This window comes from Pristiophorus japonicus, chromosome 2, assembly GCF_044704955.1.
Source record: "Pristiophorus japonicus isolate sPriJap1 chromosome 2, sPriJap1.hap1, whole genome shotgun sequence".
Taxonomy (NCBI): Eukaryota; Metazoa; Chordata; class Chondrichthyes; family Pristiophoridae; genus Pristiophorus; species Pristiophorus japonicus.
This window is the reverse complement of record NC_091978.1, coordinates 204183221-204203197: the sequence shown is the minus strand read 5'-3', so window position 1 is coordinate 204203197 and position 19977 is coordinate 204183221. Positions and strand designations below refer to the sequence as shown.

At 44.4% G+C, this 19977-nt stretch overlaps 1 protein-coding gene across 3 annotated transcripts in view; it reads left to right on the top strand.

Moving 5' to 3' along the window:
- Positions 1-19977, top strand: part of slit2 (slit homolog 2 (Drosophila)) — an 850855-nt gene that overhangs the window by 440045 nt on the left and 390833 nt on the right. For all 3 annotated transcript variants that reach the window (XM_070870756.1, XM_070870755.1, XM_070870754.1), the window contains 3 exons: positions 166-316; positions 7192-7266; positions 8393-8536. In XM_070870756.1, the coding sequence (XP_070726857.1) occupies positions 166-316; positions 7192-7266; positions 8393-8536 (370 nt within the window). The remainder of the gene's footprint in view (positions 1-165; positions 317-7191; positions 7267-8392; positions 8537-19977) is intronic.

The window sequence follows — 19977 nt, the reverse complement described above, 5'->3', positions numbered from 1 at the left end:
CTTGAAGTTTTGCTTTCTGTATGGTCTTTGTAAAGTTTACCCAAGATTTTTCTGCCTTGAGATTAATTGATTCCCTTTGAATATTTCTACTTCTCCTGTTAAAATGTCGACTTTCCAATTTGCTGACTTGAGTAATCTGTATATTTTGACTCAAATAATCTGCAGGCACGGAGGATTACAGAGCCAAACTCAGCGGAGACTGCTTCATGGATCTTGCTTGCCCTGAAAAGTGCCGATGCGAGGGTACAACCGTAGACTGCTCCAATCAAAGACTCACCAAAATTCCTGATCACATCCCTCAGTACACTGCAGAACTGTAAGTTGGCACAGCAAGCTCCCTACTCTACTCTGTCTTATTTACTTTCTCATCTCTACTTTGGCAGCAAAACAAAGAAACATATGGGGGAGAAATTGCCCAGTGCCCTGATTGGGGGCAGTAACCGACTTGGGGGTGGGACGTCCTGCGCCTGGCGCAGAATTACCGCCCTGGCCGCTGGATTGGGCATACCACACCTCAAAGAAACGGGACCAGCTTCGCTAATGGGGCGCGATCGAGAGCATTATGCGGATGCTCCACGTAGCACCGGCGAGCTTCTACACCGTCCCCTTCGCTTAAAGGGGAGGGCCGCTGCACATTCTGCAAGCCCTCTGATGGCCTCCGCTTGACAACCAGGGCATCGTGGTACAGTGCTTGCAGCCCAGCCCTTAAAATGGAGTGCCGTGCTGCTCAATGGCGGCCCGGACCACGCAAAAAAAGAGATAAGTGAGCCAGACCGAAAGTCAGCAATAAATGTAAGATGGTGGCGCAGGGCGCTGGCGACCTCTCCTTTAACTTCCACCCCGCGAGCGAACGATGGTCAGCTTTGTAACCCGCAAAACTGACGTTGACACCCGCGGGGTGGTAAGGGGTCGACGCGCAGCATTGAGGGGTCACTACCCACGGGCCACGCCGCTGCCATGGCAGCGCCTCCACAAGCTCCTCGGCAATTTCCCGGAACCCGATAGCCCCCACCCCCGGGGCGAAAAGTACCCCGAGGTGCAAATGGGCCTCTCACAAAAAGGGGCAATTTCGTCCATGAGGTGCACTTATGGGAGAAAGTCTGTTGGTTGCACATGTGCATTACAAAAAAGTGAGGGTGGAAAAATCACTTGGGTGTCTGTTAGTAAGTGACAATGACTGTGCTAGTATTGGCTAGGCTCTGTTGATAAAATAGAATTTGGATAGCAGTGGCCACATTCTTTGAAACAGAGTTTGGTTTTCATGTATTACGTTACAGAAGTGACTTTGTTAACCATAAACTATTGTCATCCATTGATTCCAAATGTGTATGAAGTGCCAACTCATTAAACACTGAACTACGTTTGTGTTGTGTCTGCGCAGTGAGAGAACATTAAACAATATGCGGTTCAATTTTTCAATTTGGTGCTCCCGGCTCAGAGCTTCATGAAACGAGGCTCATTTTGGGGATTTGAGGCACACCCAATTTATAACACATAGGGAATAGCACGGGCAATTTATAACCCACAAGAAATAGCATGGCCAATTCGTAGCCAATGTGATTAGTGGGTGGAAAGTTTTGAGGGTTGCGAATCAAGTGTACTGACTTCCACACCTAAATTTCCATCACGCAAAGGTCTATGCTGGAAAGCTAAACACATAACCTATATATCCCAGCTACAGCAGCTCTTCTGTGGTTAAAACGGAATTTCACTTTCACAAAAATAAATTGAATAGCCTCATTTTAATTGTTGCACAAGGCTCTGTTCTCAAGTTATGATAGTTTTGAGCCCCTCCAATAGTTCAGTTGGTAAAGGCACTGCAAAACGTGGGACTGAGGCATGTAGACGGGTTTAGCCGATCTCAGCTGGGTCATCAGTTGGGTGTTACAACACCAACAATTTACATAGGATTACTTAGGATATACAGCACAGAAACAGGCCATTCGGCCCAACCAGTCCATGCCAGCATTTATGTTCCACTCGAGCCTCTTCCCGTGTTTCCTCATCTAAATGTATCAACATAACCCCCTATTCCCTTCTCCGTCATATGCTCATCTAACCGCCCCTTAAAGGCATCTATACTATTTGCTTCAACCACTCCCTGTGGTAGCGAGTTCCACATTCTCACCACTCTCTTGGTACAGAAGTTTCTTCTGAATTTCGTATTGGATTTCTTGGTGACTAGCTTATATTGATGGCCTCTAATTTTGCTCTTCCCCACAAGTGGAAACATTCTCTCTGTATCTACTCTATCAAAACCTTTCATGATTTTAAAGACCTCTATTAGGCCACCCCTCAGCCTTCTCTTTTCAAGAGAAAGAGACCCAGTCTGTTCATCCTTTCCTGATACGTATACCCTCGCATTTCTGGTATCATCCTTGTAAATCTTCTCTGCACCCTCTCCAGTGACTCTATATCCTTTTTATAATACGGCGACTAGAATTGTACGCCGTATTCCAAATGGGGTTTAACCAAGGTTTGATACAAGTTTAGCATAACATCCCTACTTTTCAATTCTATCCCTCTAGAAATAAGAACATAAGAAATAGGAGCAGGAGTAGGCCATTTGGCCCCTCGAGCCTGCTCCGGCATTCAATAAGATCATGGCTGATCTGATCATGGCCTCAGTTCCACTTCCCTGCCCACCCCCCATAACCTTTTACTCCCTTATCGCTCAAAAATCTCTCCATCTCTGCCTTAAATATATTCAATGACCCAGCCTCCGCAGCTCTCTGGGGCAGAGAATTCCATAGATTTACAACCCTCTGAGAGAAGCCCCTTATTCTAAGGCTATGTCCCCGAGTTTTAGTTTCTCCTATGAGTGAAAATATCCTCTCTGCATCCACCTTGTTGAGCCCCCTCATTATCTTATAAGTTTCAATAAGATCACCTCTCATTCTTCTGAACTCCAATGAGTATAGGCCCAACCTACTCAACCTATCTTCATAAGTCAACCCCCTCCTCTCCGGAATGATCCTAGTGAACCTTCTCTGAACAGCCTTCAATGCAAGTATATCCTTCTTTAAATATGGAGATCAAAACTACATGCAGTACTCGAGGTGTTGCCTCACCAATACCCTGTACAGTTGTAGCAGGACTTCTCTGCTTTTATACTCTATCCCTCTTGCAATAAAGGCCAAATTTCCATTTGCCTTCCTGATTACTTGCTGTACCTGCACACTAACCTTTTGTGTTTCATACATAAGGACCCCAGGTCTCTCTATACTGCAGCACTTTGCAATTTTTCTCCATTTAAATTATAATTTGCATTTCTATTATTTCTGCCAAAGTGCCCACTCACTTAACCTGTCTATATCCCTTTGCAGATTCTTGGTTGTCCTCCTCACAACTTGCTTTCCCACCCATCTTTTTATCATCAGCAAACTTGGCTACATTGCGCTCGGTCCCTTCAACCAAGTCATTAATATAGATTGTAAATAGTTGAGGACCCTGCACCAATCCCTGCGGCACCCCACTAGTCACTGTTTGCCAACTGGAAAATGACCCATTTATCCCGACTCTCTGTTTTCTGTTAGTTAACCAATCCTCTATCCATGCTATTATATTACTCCCAACCCCGTGAGCTTTTCTCTTGTGCAGTAACCTCTATGTGGCACCTTATCGAATGCCTTCTGGAAATCCAAATACACCACATCTACTGGTTCCCCCTTATCCACCCTGCTCATTACCTCCTCAAAGAACTCCAGCAAATTTGTCAAACATGATTTCCCTTTCATAAAACCATGCTGACTCTGCTTGATTGAATCATGCTTTTCGAAATGTCCCGTTACTGCTTCCTTAATAATGGACTCCAGTATTTTCCCAACCACAGATGTTAGGCTAACTGGTCTGTAGTTTCCTGCTTTTTGTCTGCCTCCTTTTTTAAATAGGGGTGTTACATTTGCGGTTTTCCAATCCACTAGGATCGCCCCAGTATCCAGGGAATTTGGTAGATTACAGCCAATGCGTCCACTATCTCTGCATAGTTGTGCTTGATTTGCTGAATTCTAATGCTTTGTTTGCAGAATTCAAAGCTGAATTTGTGATCAAATATAACACTAAGGTTGTGAACAGGCTTGGTCAACCTTAGGCAGTTGCCGGGGAGAGAGATTGAATCAGTGGACAGAGAATGGAGTTTGTGGCGTGAACCAAAGACAATGGCTTCGGTCTTTCTGATATTTAAGTGGAGGAAATTTCTACTCATCCAGTGCTGGATCTCGGACAAGCAGTCTGATAGTATTGAGATGGTGGAGGGTTCAAGGGAGGTGGAGAAGAAATAGAGCTGGGTCTCATCAGCTTCCATGTGAAAACTCACTTTGTGTTGACAGATGATGTCACCGGAGGGCAGCGTGTAGATGTGAAATAGGACACAGATCCTTGGGGGACACTAGTGGTGACAATGCGGGATCAGAAAGAGAAGCCATTGCAGGTGATTCTGTGGAAAGAACCAGTCAAGTGCAGTCCCATCCAGCTTGATGATGGTGGAGCAGTTTTGTGGTCAATCGTGTCAAAGGCTGCAGACAGGTCCAGAAGGACAACAAGGGATAGATTACCTTTATCGCAGTCAATTAGGATGACATTTGTGACCTTGATAAGAGCAGTTTTGGTACTGTGGAAGTGGCGAAAGCCTGATTGGAGGGATTCAAAAAGGAGTTCTGGGAAAGATGGACACGGATTTGGGAGGCAACAACACATTTAAAACCTTTGGAGAGGAAAGAGAGGTTGGAGATGGGGTGATAGTTTGCAAGTATGGACGGGTCAAGGGCTGGTTTTTGAGGAGGGGGCGTTGACAGCAGATTTGAAGGAAAGGGGGACAATACCGGAGGAGAGAGAACCGTTAACAATATCCACCAACATGGGAGCCAGGAAGTAAAGTTGGGTGGTGAGCAATTTAGTCGGAATAGGGACGAGAGATCAGGCGGTGGTCTCATTGACAAGATGAGCTTTGAAAGGGAAAGAGGGGAGATAGGAGAGAAATATGCAAATCTAGGGTTAGGGCAGGGGGGAAACGGGGAGGAAATAAGGTCTGATGAGCTAGGGGTAGGGATGGAATTGAAAGTAGAAGCAGTTGAACCCTCCCTCCTTTTTTAACAAAGAAGTCCAGGAGCTCCTCACATTTATTGTTGGAGGTGAGGGAGGAGTAGGCAGGGGAGGGTGGTTTGAAAAGATAGTTAGTGGTGGAGAGAAGCCTGGGGTTATTTTTGCCATCCTGGATGATCTTCGAATAGTGGGTGGTTTTAATGATGGGGAGCAGGACCCTGTAGTGCTTTAGATGATGTAGCCAAATCTGGTGATGCATAATTAGGACTGCTAAAGACGTTCAGTTCTGTGTCCCTTGGACTTAAGGGAGCAAAAATAAGGAGTATACCGGGAGAACAACTAGGGCGAGAGATTGTAATGATTTTAGTGCGGACAAGGGCATCAAAGGTCGTGGAGAGAGTGTGATTTAGTAAGTCAGCAGATGCAGAGATGTCATGAAGAATTGTAGGCCAAAGGCTAGGTAGTTGGAAATTAGAAAATGCAGTCGTAAGGGATTTGAGGGAAAGTTCTTTCCAGGGGCGGATACGAAAAGAATTGTGTTTAAGAGGGGGACGGGAATATGGCTAGAGAATGATATAAGGAAATGGTCGTAGATTGCCTTATTGGTGATGGTTACGGGGGGGATAGAGAGGCCACGTGAGATAAGATCGAGGGGGTGGCCATGCATAATGATGGGGTAGTTGACATGAAGAGATAGATTAAGGGAAGAAAGGAGGGCGGTGAACTCAGAGGAGAGGGAGCAAGATTATTTGCGATGGAGGTTGAAATCACCAAGCATGAGAAGTCACTCAGTGTAGAGGCAGAGGGAGGAAAGCAGAGAAGATATTTCATTGAGAAAATTGGTGTGGCATTTGGGTGGGTTGTACAGGAGAAGGATGTTAAAAGAGAGACGTGAGGTGTGGAACATGGTGAGACGCTCAAAGCAGGAGAAGTTGCCGCAGGAGTAGGGGGCACAGGCCAAGGTGTGATTTAGATACAAGGGTTACACCACCACCATGACAGTTTGGGCATGGAATATAGTGGAAAGTAAAGCCAGGTGCAGTAGCTTCATTAAGGGGAAAGGTGTCATCATCCCTCAACCATGTCTCCGTCAATGCCATGGTAGCAATTTGATCGTCCACATGGATGGCAAGGCCCTTATGGATGGCAAAGCCTCTGTGGGCCTTTCGAAGGATGCCGAGAGTCACAGAGGGAAGCTGTGGTATTATTTAAGAGGGACTCGAGCCTTGAGCGGCGCATGAGAGTAGGAAGGATGATAAGTAGTGGAGAATAGGGGTTATTGAGGGTAGAGTACACGAGGGCGGAGAAAGAAAAGGAGGCATGAAGGCTGGGGGAGGGTAATGAAGAATGAGGATAAAGTGAGAGATAGAAGTGATGGAACTCAGGTCCATTGGTTACGATTGATCTCAATGCTTCTGGGTTAGCAAGGTGGATTCTCAGTCAGGCTTCCCCATCCTGATTGCTTTCCAGTGATCCTGCTGGAAAATGTACTTGTGGAGATATTGAATGAGGAAATAACTGTAATGCCTGTCCCCCTACTGCAAATAGACTATCAATACTGTACTCCCATCAAAATGCACCCTTAAAGAATGGCTTGAGACTGCTGCTGCCTGAAAAACTTCAGCATAAGTCAACACATTCAGGAGAAGAGGCCAAAAATTGGGGTGTAAAGAATTATACAATTTCTATATAGCTCATTCTTCATTCACACTCCCAAAAAGAGATGATGGGACTACTGTCCGTGGTGCGATTTAGCCCCACATTCATGATTAGCAGTGAGGTGATTCAATTCCATGGTCCTAAGTAAAGCTTTGCTCAGGCTCACATTCCCTTCAGCTCATCCTTGAAGGAAGGTACCATGACTCAGTTTCCCATTTAAAAGTGAAGGTGACGCAGCACCTGGTTTAGAATCTGTTGTCAACAAGAAAATTAAGCTAAATGCAAAAAATATATCACTCTTACCGATCCAACTTCAATTGAGAATATTTGAAAGTTAATGTTTCAACATTAAATTGACCAAAGCTACTACGAAGGAAGCATCAGGTCCATGTTGGAAAACTGGTGGTTTGAAGAATGAAAAGTTTAGGTTAAAAAAAATGTTCTTATGAAGGAATTTTTCTAATTTATTTATTTTCCACTTGAACACTTTAGGCGTCTTAACAACAATGAATTTACAGTATTGGAAGCCACTGGGATCTTCAAGAAACTGCCTCAGCTCCGCAAAATGTGAGTTGAACTTGAGCAATTTCCCCCTTGAATCCAGGTCAGCTGGTGAGCAGCTCCCACCTCTGTCAACTCTGTTTTGTGAAAGACATTATTTAAGGCAATTACACAAGTGATCTGTAATATGCTGTTAGCATGGTTAGTGAGGCAGACTGGAGTTGGCAGGTTGCTCCTCTGTGTGCTGAGCTGCTGCCAAAAACAGCTCTTCATGAGTCGAGCACTGGCATCTCTCAGTCTTCTCATTCAGGCAGCTGGCCTCTTGTGCTGGCACAGCAGGGGTCACCAGCTACTGCAAGCCAAAAGCAAGTTCAGCAGTCTCATGTAACTTCCCTTGCAGCACTACCCAAATTACGCTCTCCTTTACGTATATTGAACACATGTCTCTGATTTTTCAAATTAATGATACATTTATTGAGAGAGCAAAGAACTATTTTAGACAACTTATTTTACTGCCAGTCAGAACTACAATTTAAGTACCGGTAACCATTTTTAAGAGGTTTTACTAGAATGGCATAAGGACTTGAAAATTATGGTTCACCTCCTGACTGGGCCAATAAAAATGGCATTTTCTTGTCCTATCTGAATATACCAGAACAGGACCAGTAGCAGAAATTAGGTAATTATCTTTATAGACCAGATGGTAATTCAGCACAAGCTGGTGCACTCTCTGTCACTTGGTGTACACGCCTATCAGTGGATTCCCAAGCCAGGGATGTGGAAACTCCCAGTCTGGGTGTCTCTTCACTCTGGCTGCACCCTCTGTGACACGGGTAACCTTGTTTGGTATGGACAGAGGTTCTGCCCCAAACAAAGTGCCATGGTAGCTGGCAGGGAAGGCTGGCACCCAGAAAATCCAGTGCATGGCCTAAATTATACCTCTTCCGGTAGATTGCCGCCGAACCTACGGTGGGAGTCCGCAGAAGGATATTCGACTTCCGATATGCCTATATTGATTTCGATATACTTTGTGACCTTCTGTAGAAAATGCCTACCCTTTTTAATATTTGCTTTCTATATCTATTCAAGACAAAGCTCATATACAGAATCCTGACATCTAAGTCGAGTTCAGATGTGTGCTTTCAATTAAGGTCGTAACTTTCTGAATTTCTTCTACTTTTTTGTCTTTTAGAAATTTGAGCAACAATAAGATTACAGATATTGAGGAGGGCGTGTTCGAGGGAGCTACAGGTGTGAATGAAGTGCTACTGACCGGTAACCGCCTGGAAACTGTGCACCGCAAAATGTTCAAAGGACTGGATAGTCTTAAAACACTGTAAGTAAAATAGTTTTACCTTTAATTCTCCATTCTGCACAACTGGAAGAATATGCCTCACTATAGCTCACATCAACTGCCTTCTGAGTTTAGTTTCAGTCTATTGATGTGCTTGACCCTATGAAAGATTTTTCATTGTGGTTATCGGCATTATCCCCTCAGGTGCTCTGTCATAATTTTTTCTGTGTGTTTAGATTATACACATGCAGCCTGAAATTTATCATTCGATTCAGAGAAAGGAATTGGACATGTTTACATTTAATCACAAAATCAGCAATGATATATTTTGATAAATATATTCAAAACACACTGACTGACCTTCTATTCTCACTGTGGTATAAGTCTGTCGGAACACCCGATCAGGTGGAGGTAAAGTCTCAAAAAAGCATCATGGCTTCACAAACTCCCTTTATGCTGCAGGTAGTAAATGCACTTTTGCATTTCTGCTCAGGCTTCAGGAGAACAGCACACAGCAGACATTCCCGTTGTACTCGCATCAGTACGCTACTTATGATTGTAGGTTTATTTGAGGGTCTAGTGGGAAAGGGGTGCTTTTACATATTCTGTCCTTTGCTTACAGTACCCAGGAAAGTGTAGCACCTTAAAACCAATAGGATCATGGCAGTTGGAAGATTTAAATTAGCTGCACTGTCTGTGGTACTCTAAATGTAAAAGTGTTTTTTGGTAAAGCAGTAAATGATAGGGAGCATTTATCGGTATCAACTTGGCTCAATTGCTCAACTGAGTCAGAAAGTTGTGAGTTAAAGCTCCACTATGCTGATGCTTCAGTGCAGTAATGAGGAACTGCTACATTTTAGAGGTATTATTAAACCTGGGACCTTGTCTGGTTGCTCGGGTAGATGAAAAAGATCCAATAGCAATATTTAAAGACAAGTGGGGAGTTCTAGCTAACATTGCTCTCTCGAGCAAATCAGATGAACTGGTCATTTGATCCTTTGCTATCTGAGGTACTTTGATGTGTGCCAAATTGGCTGCCACATTTGCCTCCATAACAACGCTTCAAAAGTAATCCATTGGTTTTAACCCTGTGGCATGGTGAGGGTCTATATAAATGCAAATTCTTTCTATCTAAAGGGTCTATTATTTTGGAAGAAGCTGGCTGTCAACTTTGTTTTGTTTGGGGAGAGAGAGGAGCCATGTATCATTTTTACCACCGTGACACCAGGTGCAAGTTGCAGGGTGGTGCATTTTTGACAGGATTTACATCATCATGTGGGTTTGCAAACACATAAAGAAATGTTTGCCAATTTCATGTTTTCTTGATCAGGGTTCCCTTTTAGAAACATAGAAACATAGAAAATAGGTGTAGGAGTCGGCCGTTTGGCCCTTTGAGCCTGCACCACCATTCAATATGGTCATGGCAGTACCCCATTCCTGCTTTCTCTCCATACTCCTTGATCCCTTCAGTCGTAAGGGCCACATCTAACTCCCTTTGGAATATATCCAAAGAACTGGCCTCAACAACTTTCTGCAGTAAAGAATTCTACAGGTTCACAATTCTCTGAGTGAAGAAGTTTCTCCTCACCTCGGCCCTAAATGGCTTACCCCTTATCCTTAGACTGTGACCCCTGGTTCTGGACTTCCCCAACATCGGGAACATTTTTCCTCCATCTAATCTGTCCAATCCCGTCAGAATGTTATATGTTTCTATGAGATCCCCTCTCATTCTTCTAAATTCCAGTGAATATAAGTGTTGTCGATCCAGCCTTTCTTCATATGTCAGTCCTGCCACCCCGGGAATCAGTCTGGTGAATCTTCACTGCACTCCCTCAATAGCAAGAATGTCCTTCCTCAGATTAGGAGACCAAAACTGCACACAATATTCAAGGTGTGGCTTCACCAAGGCCCTGTACAACTGCAGTAAGACCTCCCTGCTCCTATACTCAAATTCTCTAGCTATGAAGGCCAACATGTCATTTGCCTTCTTAGAAACATAGAAACATAGAAAATAGGTGCAGGAGTAGGCCATTCGGCCCTTCGAGCCTGCACCGCCATTCAATAAGATCATGGCTGATTATTCCTTCAGTACCCCTTTCCTGCTTTCTCTCCATACCCTTTGATCCCCTTAACCGTAAGGGCCATATCTAACTCCTTATTCAATATGTCCAATGAACTGTCATCAACAACTCTCTGCGGCAGGGAATTCCACAGGTTAACAACTCTCTGAGTGAAGAAGTTTCTCCTCATCTCAGTCCTAAACGGCCTGCCCCTTATCCTAAGACTGTGTCCCCTGGTTCTGACTTCTCCAACATCGGGAACATTCTTCCTGCATCTAGCCTGTCTAGTCCAGTCAGAATCTTATATCTTTCCATGAGATCCCCTCTCATCCTTCTAAACTCCAGTGAATAAAGGCCCAGTTGATCCAGTCTCTCCTCATATGACAGCCCAGCCATCCCTGGAATCAGTCTGGTGAACCTTCGCTGCACTCCCTCAATAGCCAGAACGTCCTTCCTCAGATTAGGTGACCAAAACTGAACACAATATTCCAGGTGGGGCCTTACCAAGGTCCTGTACAACTGCAGCAAGACTTCCCTGTTCCTATACTTAAATTCCCTTGCTATGAAGGCCAACATACCATTTGCCTTCTTCACTGCCTGCTGTACCTGCATGCCAACTTTCAATGACTGATGAACCATGATACCCAGGTCTCGCTGCACCTCCCCTTTTCCTAATCTTCCGCCATTCAGATAATATTCTGCCTTCGTGTTTTTGCCCCCAAAGTGGATAACCTCACATTTATCCACATTATACTGCATCTGCCATGTATTTGCCCACTCACCTAACCTGTCCAAGTCACCCTGCAGCCTCTTAGTGTCCTCCTCACAGATCACACCACCACCAAGTTTAGTGTCATCTGCAAACTTGGAGATATTACACTCAATTCCATCATCTAAATCATTAATATATATTGTAAAGAGCTGGAGTCTCAGCACTGAGCCCTGCGGCACTCCACTAGTCACTGCCTGCCATTCTGAAAAGGACCCGTTAATCCCGACTCTCTGCTTCCTGTCTGCCAACCAGTTCTCTATCCACGTCAGTATATTACCCCCAATACCATGTGCTTTGATTTTGCACACAAATCTCTAGTGTGGGACCTTGTCAAAAGCCTTTTGAAAGTCCAAATACACCACATCCACTGGTTCTCCCTTGTCCACCCTACTAGTTACATTCTCAAAAAATTCCAGAAGATTTGTCAAGCATGATTTCCCTTTCATAAATCCATGCTGACTTGGACCAATCCTATCACTGCTCTCCAAATGCACTGCTATTTCATTCTTAATGATCGATTCCAACATTTTCCCCACTACTGATGTCAGGCTAACTGGTCTGTTTTCTCTCTCCCTCCTTTTTAAAAAAGTGGTGTTACATTAGCAACCCTCCAGTCCATAGGAACTGATCCAGAGTCGATAGACTGTTGGAAAATTATCACCAATGCATCCACTATTTCTAGGGCCACTTCCTTAAGTACCCTGGGATGCAGACTATCAGGCCCTGGGGATTTATCGGCCTTCAACCCCGTCAATTTCCCAAACACAATTTTCCGCCTAATAAGGATATCCTTCAGTTCCTCCTTCTCACTAGTCCTTCGGACCCCTCGTACATCGGGAAGGTTATTTGTGTCTTCCTTTGTGAAGACAGAACCAAAGTACTTGTTCAGTTCGTCTGCCATTTCTTTGTTCCCCATTATAAATTCACCCGAATCCGACTGCAAGGGACGAACACTGGTCTTCACTAATCTTTTTCTCTTCACATACCTATAGAAGCTTTTGCAGTCATTTTTTATGTTTCCGGCAAGCTTCCTCTCGTACTCTATTTTCCCCCTCTTAATTAAACCCTTTGTCCTCCTCTGCTGTATTCTAAATTTCTCCCAGTCCTCCGGTTTGCTACTTTTTCTGGCAAATTTGTATGCCTCTTCCTTGGATTTAACACTATCCTTAATTTCCCTTGTTAGCCACGGTTGAGCCACCTTCCCCGTTTTATTTTTACTCCAGACAGGGATGTACAATTGTTGAAGTTCGTCCATATGATCTTTAAAGGTTTGCCATTGCCTATCCACCGTCAACTCTTTAAGTATCATTTGCCAGTCTAATCTAGCCAATTCGCGCCTCATACCATCAAAGTTACCTTTCCTTAAGTTCAGGACCCTAGTTTCTGAATTAACTTTGTCACTCTCCATCTTAATAAAGAATTCTACCATATTATGGTCAGTCTTCCCCAAGGGGCCTCGCACAACAAGATTGCTAATTAGTCCCTTCTCAATACACATCACCCAGTCTAGGATGGCCAGCTCTCTGGTTGGTTCCTCGACATATTGGTCCAGAAATCCATCCCTTATGCACTCCAGGAAATCCTCCTCCACCGCATTGCTACCAGTTAGGTTAGCCCAATCAATATGTAGATTAAAGTCATCCATAATAACTGCTGTACCTTTATTGCACACATCCCTAATTTCCTGTTTGATGCTGTCCCCAACTTCACTGCTACTTTTTGGTGGTCTGTACACAACTCCCACTAGCGTTTTCTGCCCTTTGGTGTTCCGCAGCTCTACCCATACAGATTCCACACCATCCAAGCTAATGTCCTTCCTTACTATTGCATTAATCTCCTCTTTAACTAGCAACACTACCCCACCTCCTTTTCCTTTCTGTCTATGCTTCCTGAATATTGAATACCCCTGGATGTTGAGTTTCCAGCCTTGGTCACCCTGGAGCCATGTCTCCGTGATGCCAGTTGCATCATATCCGTTAACAGCTATCTGTGCAGTTAATTCATCCACCTTATTACAAATGCTCCTTGCATTGAGACACAGAGCCTTGAGGCTTGTTTTTTTAACACTCTTTGTCCTTTTAGAATTATATTGTAATGTTGCCCTTTTTGATTTTTGCCTTTGATTTCTCTTCCCTCCACTTTTATTTATTTCCTTTCTACCTTTTGCTTCTGCCCCCAATTTTACGTCCCTCTGTCTCCCTGCACATATTAGTTTAAACCCTCCCCAACAGCACGAGCAAACACTCCCCCTAGGACATCGGTGCAGACCGTCCGGTTTGTACTGGTCCCACCTCCCTCAGAACCAATGTCCCAGGAATTTGAATCCCTCCCTCTTGCACCATTCCTCAAGCCACGTATTCACCTTAACTATCCTGCTATTTCAACTCTGACTAACACGTGGCACTGGTAGCAATTCTGAGATTACGACCGTTGAGGTCCTACTTTTTAATTTAACTCCTAGCTCCCTAATTCAGCTTGTAGGACCTCATTCCGTTTTTTCCTATATCGTTGGAACCTATATGCACCAGGACAACTGGTTGTTCACCTTCCCCCTTCAGAATGCCCTGCAGCCGCTCCGAGACATTCTTGACCCTTGCACCAGGGTGACAACATACCATCCTGGAGTCTCGATTGCTACCGCAGAAACAGCTATCTATTCCCCTTACAATAGAATCCCCTACCACGATAGCTCTTCCACCCTTTTTCCTGCCCTCTTGTGCATCAGAACCACGCATGGTGCCATGAACTTTGACTGGATATATTTTAATTCTGAATTCAATGGACATTTACCAAATGTGCTGTACAATTTACCTGAATTGAGACTTCAATAGCACCAAACAGATGCCATGCTAAACTGCTATCAGATGTGATTCAGAGCAATGCCCAGATATTTAACTCTTATCCCAAAGAATCATAAACCATCATTTCCAAGGATGCATGATTCTGCTGTTGCAATAAAAGTGGTTGTTTTAGCAATGTGAACATGAGGAGCAGGCTCACAATGTTGGTGGCTGCAATCTTCTGGAATTTTTTGAGGTTGTAACTTGCAGAGTGGACAAGGGAGAACCAGTGGATGTGGTGTATTTGGACTTTCAAAAGGCTTTTGACAAGGTCCCACACAAGAGATTGGTGTGCAAAGTCAAAGCGCGTGGTATTGGGGGTAATGTACTGACATGGATAGAGAACTGGTTGGCAGACAGGAAGCAGAGAGTCAGGATAAATGGGTCCTTTTCAGAATGGCAGGCAGTGATTCGTGGAGTGCCGCAGGGCTTAGTGCTGGGACCCCAGCTCTTTACAATATACATTAATGATTTGGAGGAAGGAATTGAGTATAATATCTCCCAAGTTTGCAGATGACACTAAACTGGGTGGCGGTGTGAGCTGTGAGGGGGACTCTAAGAGGCTGCAGGATGACTTGGACAGGTTAGGTGAGTGGGCAAATGCATGGCAGATGCAGTAAAATGTGGATAAATGTGAGGTTATCCATTTTGGAGGCAAAAACACGAAGGCAGAATATTATCTGAATGGCGGCAGATTAGGAAAAGGGGAGGTGCAACGAGACCTGGGTGTCATGGTTCATCAGTCATTGAAGGTTGGCATGCAGGTACAACAGGTGGCGAAGAAGGCAAATGGTATGTTGGCCTTCATAGCTAGGGAATTTGAGTATAGGAGCAGTGAGGTCTTACTGCACTTGTACAGGGCCTAAGTGAGGCCTCACCTGGAATATTGTGTTCAGTTTTGGTCTCCTAATCTGAGGAAGGACATTCTTGCTATTGAGGGAGTGCAGCGAAGGTTCACCAGACTAATTCCAGGGATGGCTGGACTGTCATATGAGGAGAGACTGGATTAACTGGGCCTTTATTCACTGGAGTTTAGAAGGATGAGAGGGGATCTCATAGAAACGTATAAGATTCTGACTGGACTGGACAGGTTAAATCCGGGAAGAATGTTCCCGATGTTGGGGAAGTCTAGAACCAGGGGACACAGTCTTAGGATAAGGGGTAGGCCATTTAAGACTGAGATGAGGAGAAACTTCTTCACTCAGCGAGTTGTTAACCTGTGGAATTACCTGCTGCAGCGAGTTGTTGCTGCCAGGTCATTGGATATATTCAGAAGGGAGTTTGATATGGCCCTTACGGCTAAAGGGATCAAGAGGTGTGAAGAGAAAGCAGGAAAGGGGTACTGACGGAATGATCAGCCATGATCTTATTGAATGGCGGTGCAGGCTCGAAGGGCCGAATGGCCTACTCCTGCACCTATTTTCTCTGTTTCTATGTTTCTAACAGGCTTGAGGAGCTGAATGGACTATAGCTGTTTCTATATTCCTAAGTTCCACAATTATTTTGTAGGCAACACAGCAGCTAATTTTGCACACATAGCAATGAGATAAATTACCACTTAAGTTGTGTTTTTTCTGGTTTTGATTAAGAGATAAATGTTGGCTAGGAAAAGATTTCACTGGCAGCCAGGTGCTGGGTGCTTTGAAGTGCTGAAGTGAAATTATTAACTATTCAATGATAAATTCATCCAGTACAACAAGTTCATAGAATCATAGAAATTTACAGCACAGAAGGAGGCCATTCGGTCTATCGTGTCTGTGCCGGCTGACAAAGAGCTATCCAGCCTAATCTCACTTTGCAGCTCTTGGTTCATAGCCTTGTAGGTTATGGCACCTCAAGTGCATATTCAAGTACATTTTAAATGCTATGAGGGTTTCTGCCACTACCACCCTTTCAGTCAGTGAGTTCCAGACACCCACCAACCTCTGGGTGAAAAACATTCTCCTCCAATTGCATCTAAACCTCCTATCACTTGCTTTAAATCTATGCCCCCTCGTTATTGACACCTCGGTTAAGGGGAATAGGTCGTTCCTATCCACTCTATCTAGGCCCCTCAGAATTTTATCCACCTCAATTAGGTCTCCCATCAGCCTCCTCTGTTCCAAAGAGAACAACATCAGCCTATCTAATACAAAAGCAAAATACTGCGGATGCTGGAATCTGAAATAAAAACAGAGAATGCTGGAAATCTCAGTGGTTTCGGCAGCATCTGTGGAGAGAAAAACAGAATTAACGTTTCGGGTCGACGATCCTTCGTCAGAGCTGCCGAATGTTGGAAAAGAGCCAATGCCTCAGGAAGCTTAAGCCCTCCCGCCTGCACCATCTCTCCAGCCATGCATTCATCTGCTCTATCCTTCTATTTCTGTACTCACCAGCACGTGGCATCGGGAGTAATCCGGAGATTACTACCTTTGAAGTCCTGCTTTTTAATCTCTTTCCTAGCTCCCTAAAATCATACGCAGTATCTTTTCCAGCGGAATAGCTGGTGAGCGGCCTGTGCGGGACCTCGCGATCGACACGTGTCCGAGCAGCTTATGGAGCATGTGTGAATGTTGGGTGAGAACAGTTTCAGCTAGTGGAGTTGCTCCTTCCCCAAAGTCAAATAGCCAATATTCATTGTCTAGGCTCACAAATAAGAATGGCTAGTGGGGTGAGTTTGGATTTTAATATTCATACTTGTGATGTGGCCATTGCTAACAAGGCCAGCATGTATTGCCCATCCATAGCTTCCCCTGAGAAAGTAGTGCTGAGTTTTCTTCTTGAACCTCTGCAGTCCTTGTGGTGAAGGTATTTCCACCTTGCTGTCAGGGAGGGAGTTCCAGGATTTTGACCCAGCGACGATGAAGGAACGGAGATATATTTCCAAGTCAGGATGGTGTGTAAGATGGAGAGGAACTTGCAGGTGGTGGTGTTCCCAAACACCTGATGCTCTTGACCTTATAGGTGGTTTGAGAAGAGTTATCAGAGGTCAGATAACCCTCACAAATTATATCCCGCCATAAGTCAGTCCCTTCAGAAGAAGAAGAGAAATCATGGAGGGTGGTGGTGGGGGCGCGGGGGGGTGGCGGGGGCGGTGAACAATCAGTAAGGAACTTCTTTTCTCACCAGGACTGAACAATTTGTCATGAAGACAGCTGGCTGTAGATGGTTTGCTGAAAGATTTACTGTACAGAGGATGAATCTTTAGAAATGCATAATCTACAAAATTAATATTGGATTTACAAATGCCACTGTATTAATCCGTCAGCCTTCCAGACAGAAAACAACATCAGTTGAGCCTAGAGATAGCAAGCTGAAGGTCAGAGTATTCATAAAAAGCTTTGGGATCTACATGCTGATGAAGGGCTGGATTTTCTCAGTGCGGTCTGAATATTTGGCTTATTATTACAGCTGCAGAACAGGAAAGAGTTAGAATTAAGGAATTTAGTTCCCCTGATGCAAGATGTAAATATTGCCATATAAAAACATCACCTGCTTCATCTTTTATAGAAATAGAAATGTGTGTTTCTTAAGGCGCTGTGGTGCTGCATTGCCTCAAATGGGCCACATGTGCTTTAGGGCAGGAGTTAATTCCAAACCATAGGCTTTTTTTTATTGCACAGATGATGACATGAAGTTACTTTGCTCTTTTAGAAACATAGAAATTTACAGCGCAGAAAGAGGCCATTCTGGCCCATCGTGACCGTGCCGACCGACAAAGAGCCACACGGCCCTTGGTCAGCAGCCCTAAAGGTTACATATAAACCTATGAACAATAACGGAAAGGCAAAGAGCACCCAGTCCAACCAATCCACCTCACCACAACTGCGACACCCCTTATACTGAAACATTCTACCACTCCACCCCAACTGAAGCCATGTGATCTCCTGGGAGAGGCAAAAACCAGATTAAAAACCCAGGCCAATTTAGGGAGGAAAACTCTGGGAAAATTCCTCTCCGACCCATCCAGGCGATTGATACTAGTCCAGGAGATCACCCTGGCCATATTCTATTCCCTGCAGTACTTACCATTATATCTGCTCCGTCCAACAAAAGGTCATGCAGTCTAATCCCAATTACCAGCTCTAGGTCCTGGTAATTGGGATTAGACTGGATAACCCCGCAGGTCACCCTGCAGGTTACTGCACTTTAAGTGCCCATCCAAGCATCTCTTAAAAGTGGGGAGGGTTTCTGCATCCACCTCTCTTCCAGGCAACGAGTTCCAGAGCCCCATAACACTCTGCGTAAAGAAGCCCCCCCCCCCGCTCAAATCCCCTCTAAATCTTCCACCAACCACCTTAAAACTATGTCCCCTCCACCAATGGAAATAGACCCTTACTATCCACTATGTCCAGGCCCCTCAATATTTTGTACACCTCAATGAGATCTCCTCTCAATCTCCTCTGTTCCAATGAGAACAAGCCCAGCCTATCCAATCTGTCTTTGTAACTAAGATTCGCCATTCCACGCAGCATCCTAGTAAATTTCCTCTGCACCGTCTCCAGTGCAATCATGTCCTCCCTATAATACGGCGACCAGAACTGCACGCAATACTCCAGCTGCAGCCGAACCAAAGTATTATACAATTTAAGCATAACTCCCTGCTCTTATATTCTATGCCTCGGCCAATAAAGGCAAGCATTCCATATGCCTTCTTAACCACCTTATCCACCTGGCCTGCTACTTTCAGGGATCTGTGGACAAGCACTCCAAGGTCCCTTTGTTCATCTACACTATTAAGTGGCCTATCGCTTGATGTGTATGCCCTTTCCTTATTAGTCCTCCCAAAGTGCATCACCTCACACTTCTCTGAATTAAATTCCATTTGCCACTGCTCTGCCCACCTGACCAGTAGATTGATATCTTCCTGCAGCCCATGACTTTCCTCTTCATTATCAACCACACAGCCAATTTCAGTTTCTTCTGCAAACTTCTTAATCATACTCCCTATATTCAAATCTAAATCATTGATATATACCACAAAAAGCAAGGGACCCAGTACTGAGCCCTGCGGAACCCCACTGAAATATCCTTACAGTCACAAAAACATCCATCAATCATTACCCTTTGTTTCCAACCTCCAAGCCAATTTTGGATCCAACTTGTCACTTTGCCCTGTATCGCTTGGGCTTTAACCTTCATGATCAGTCTACCATGTGGGACCTTATCAAAAGCTTTGCTAAAGTCCATATATACTACATCGTATGCACTACCCTCATTGACCCTCTTTGGTTACCTCCTCAAAAAATTCAATCAGGTTAGTCAGACACGATCTTCCCTTAACAAATCTGTGCTGACTGTCCCTAATTAATCCTTGCCTTTCCAAATTCAAATTTATCCTGTCTTTCAGGATTTTTTCCAATAATTTTTGCAGCACTGAGGTTAGGCTGACAGGCCTGTAATTACTCGGCCTGTCCCTTTCTCCCTTCTTAAACAAGGGTACTACATTAGCAGTCCTCCAATCCTCCGGCACCATGCCCAGATCCAAAGAGGACTGGAAAATGATGGATAGGGCCTCTGTTATTTCCTCTTTTACTTCGCTCAACAGCCTGGGATGCATTTCATCCGGGTCTGGGGACTTATCTACTTTCAAAGCTGCTAAACCCCTTAATACTTCCTCTCTCATTATATTTATTTCATCCAGAATATCACACTCCTCCTCGATAGCAGTATCTGCATTGCCCCTTTCTTTTGCGAAAACAGATGCAAAGTATTCGTTAAGAACCCTCCCAACATCTTCCGCCTCCACACAAAGATTACTCTCATGGTCTCTAATAGGCCCTACCCTTTCTTTAGTTACCCTCTTACTCTTAATATATTTATAGAACATCT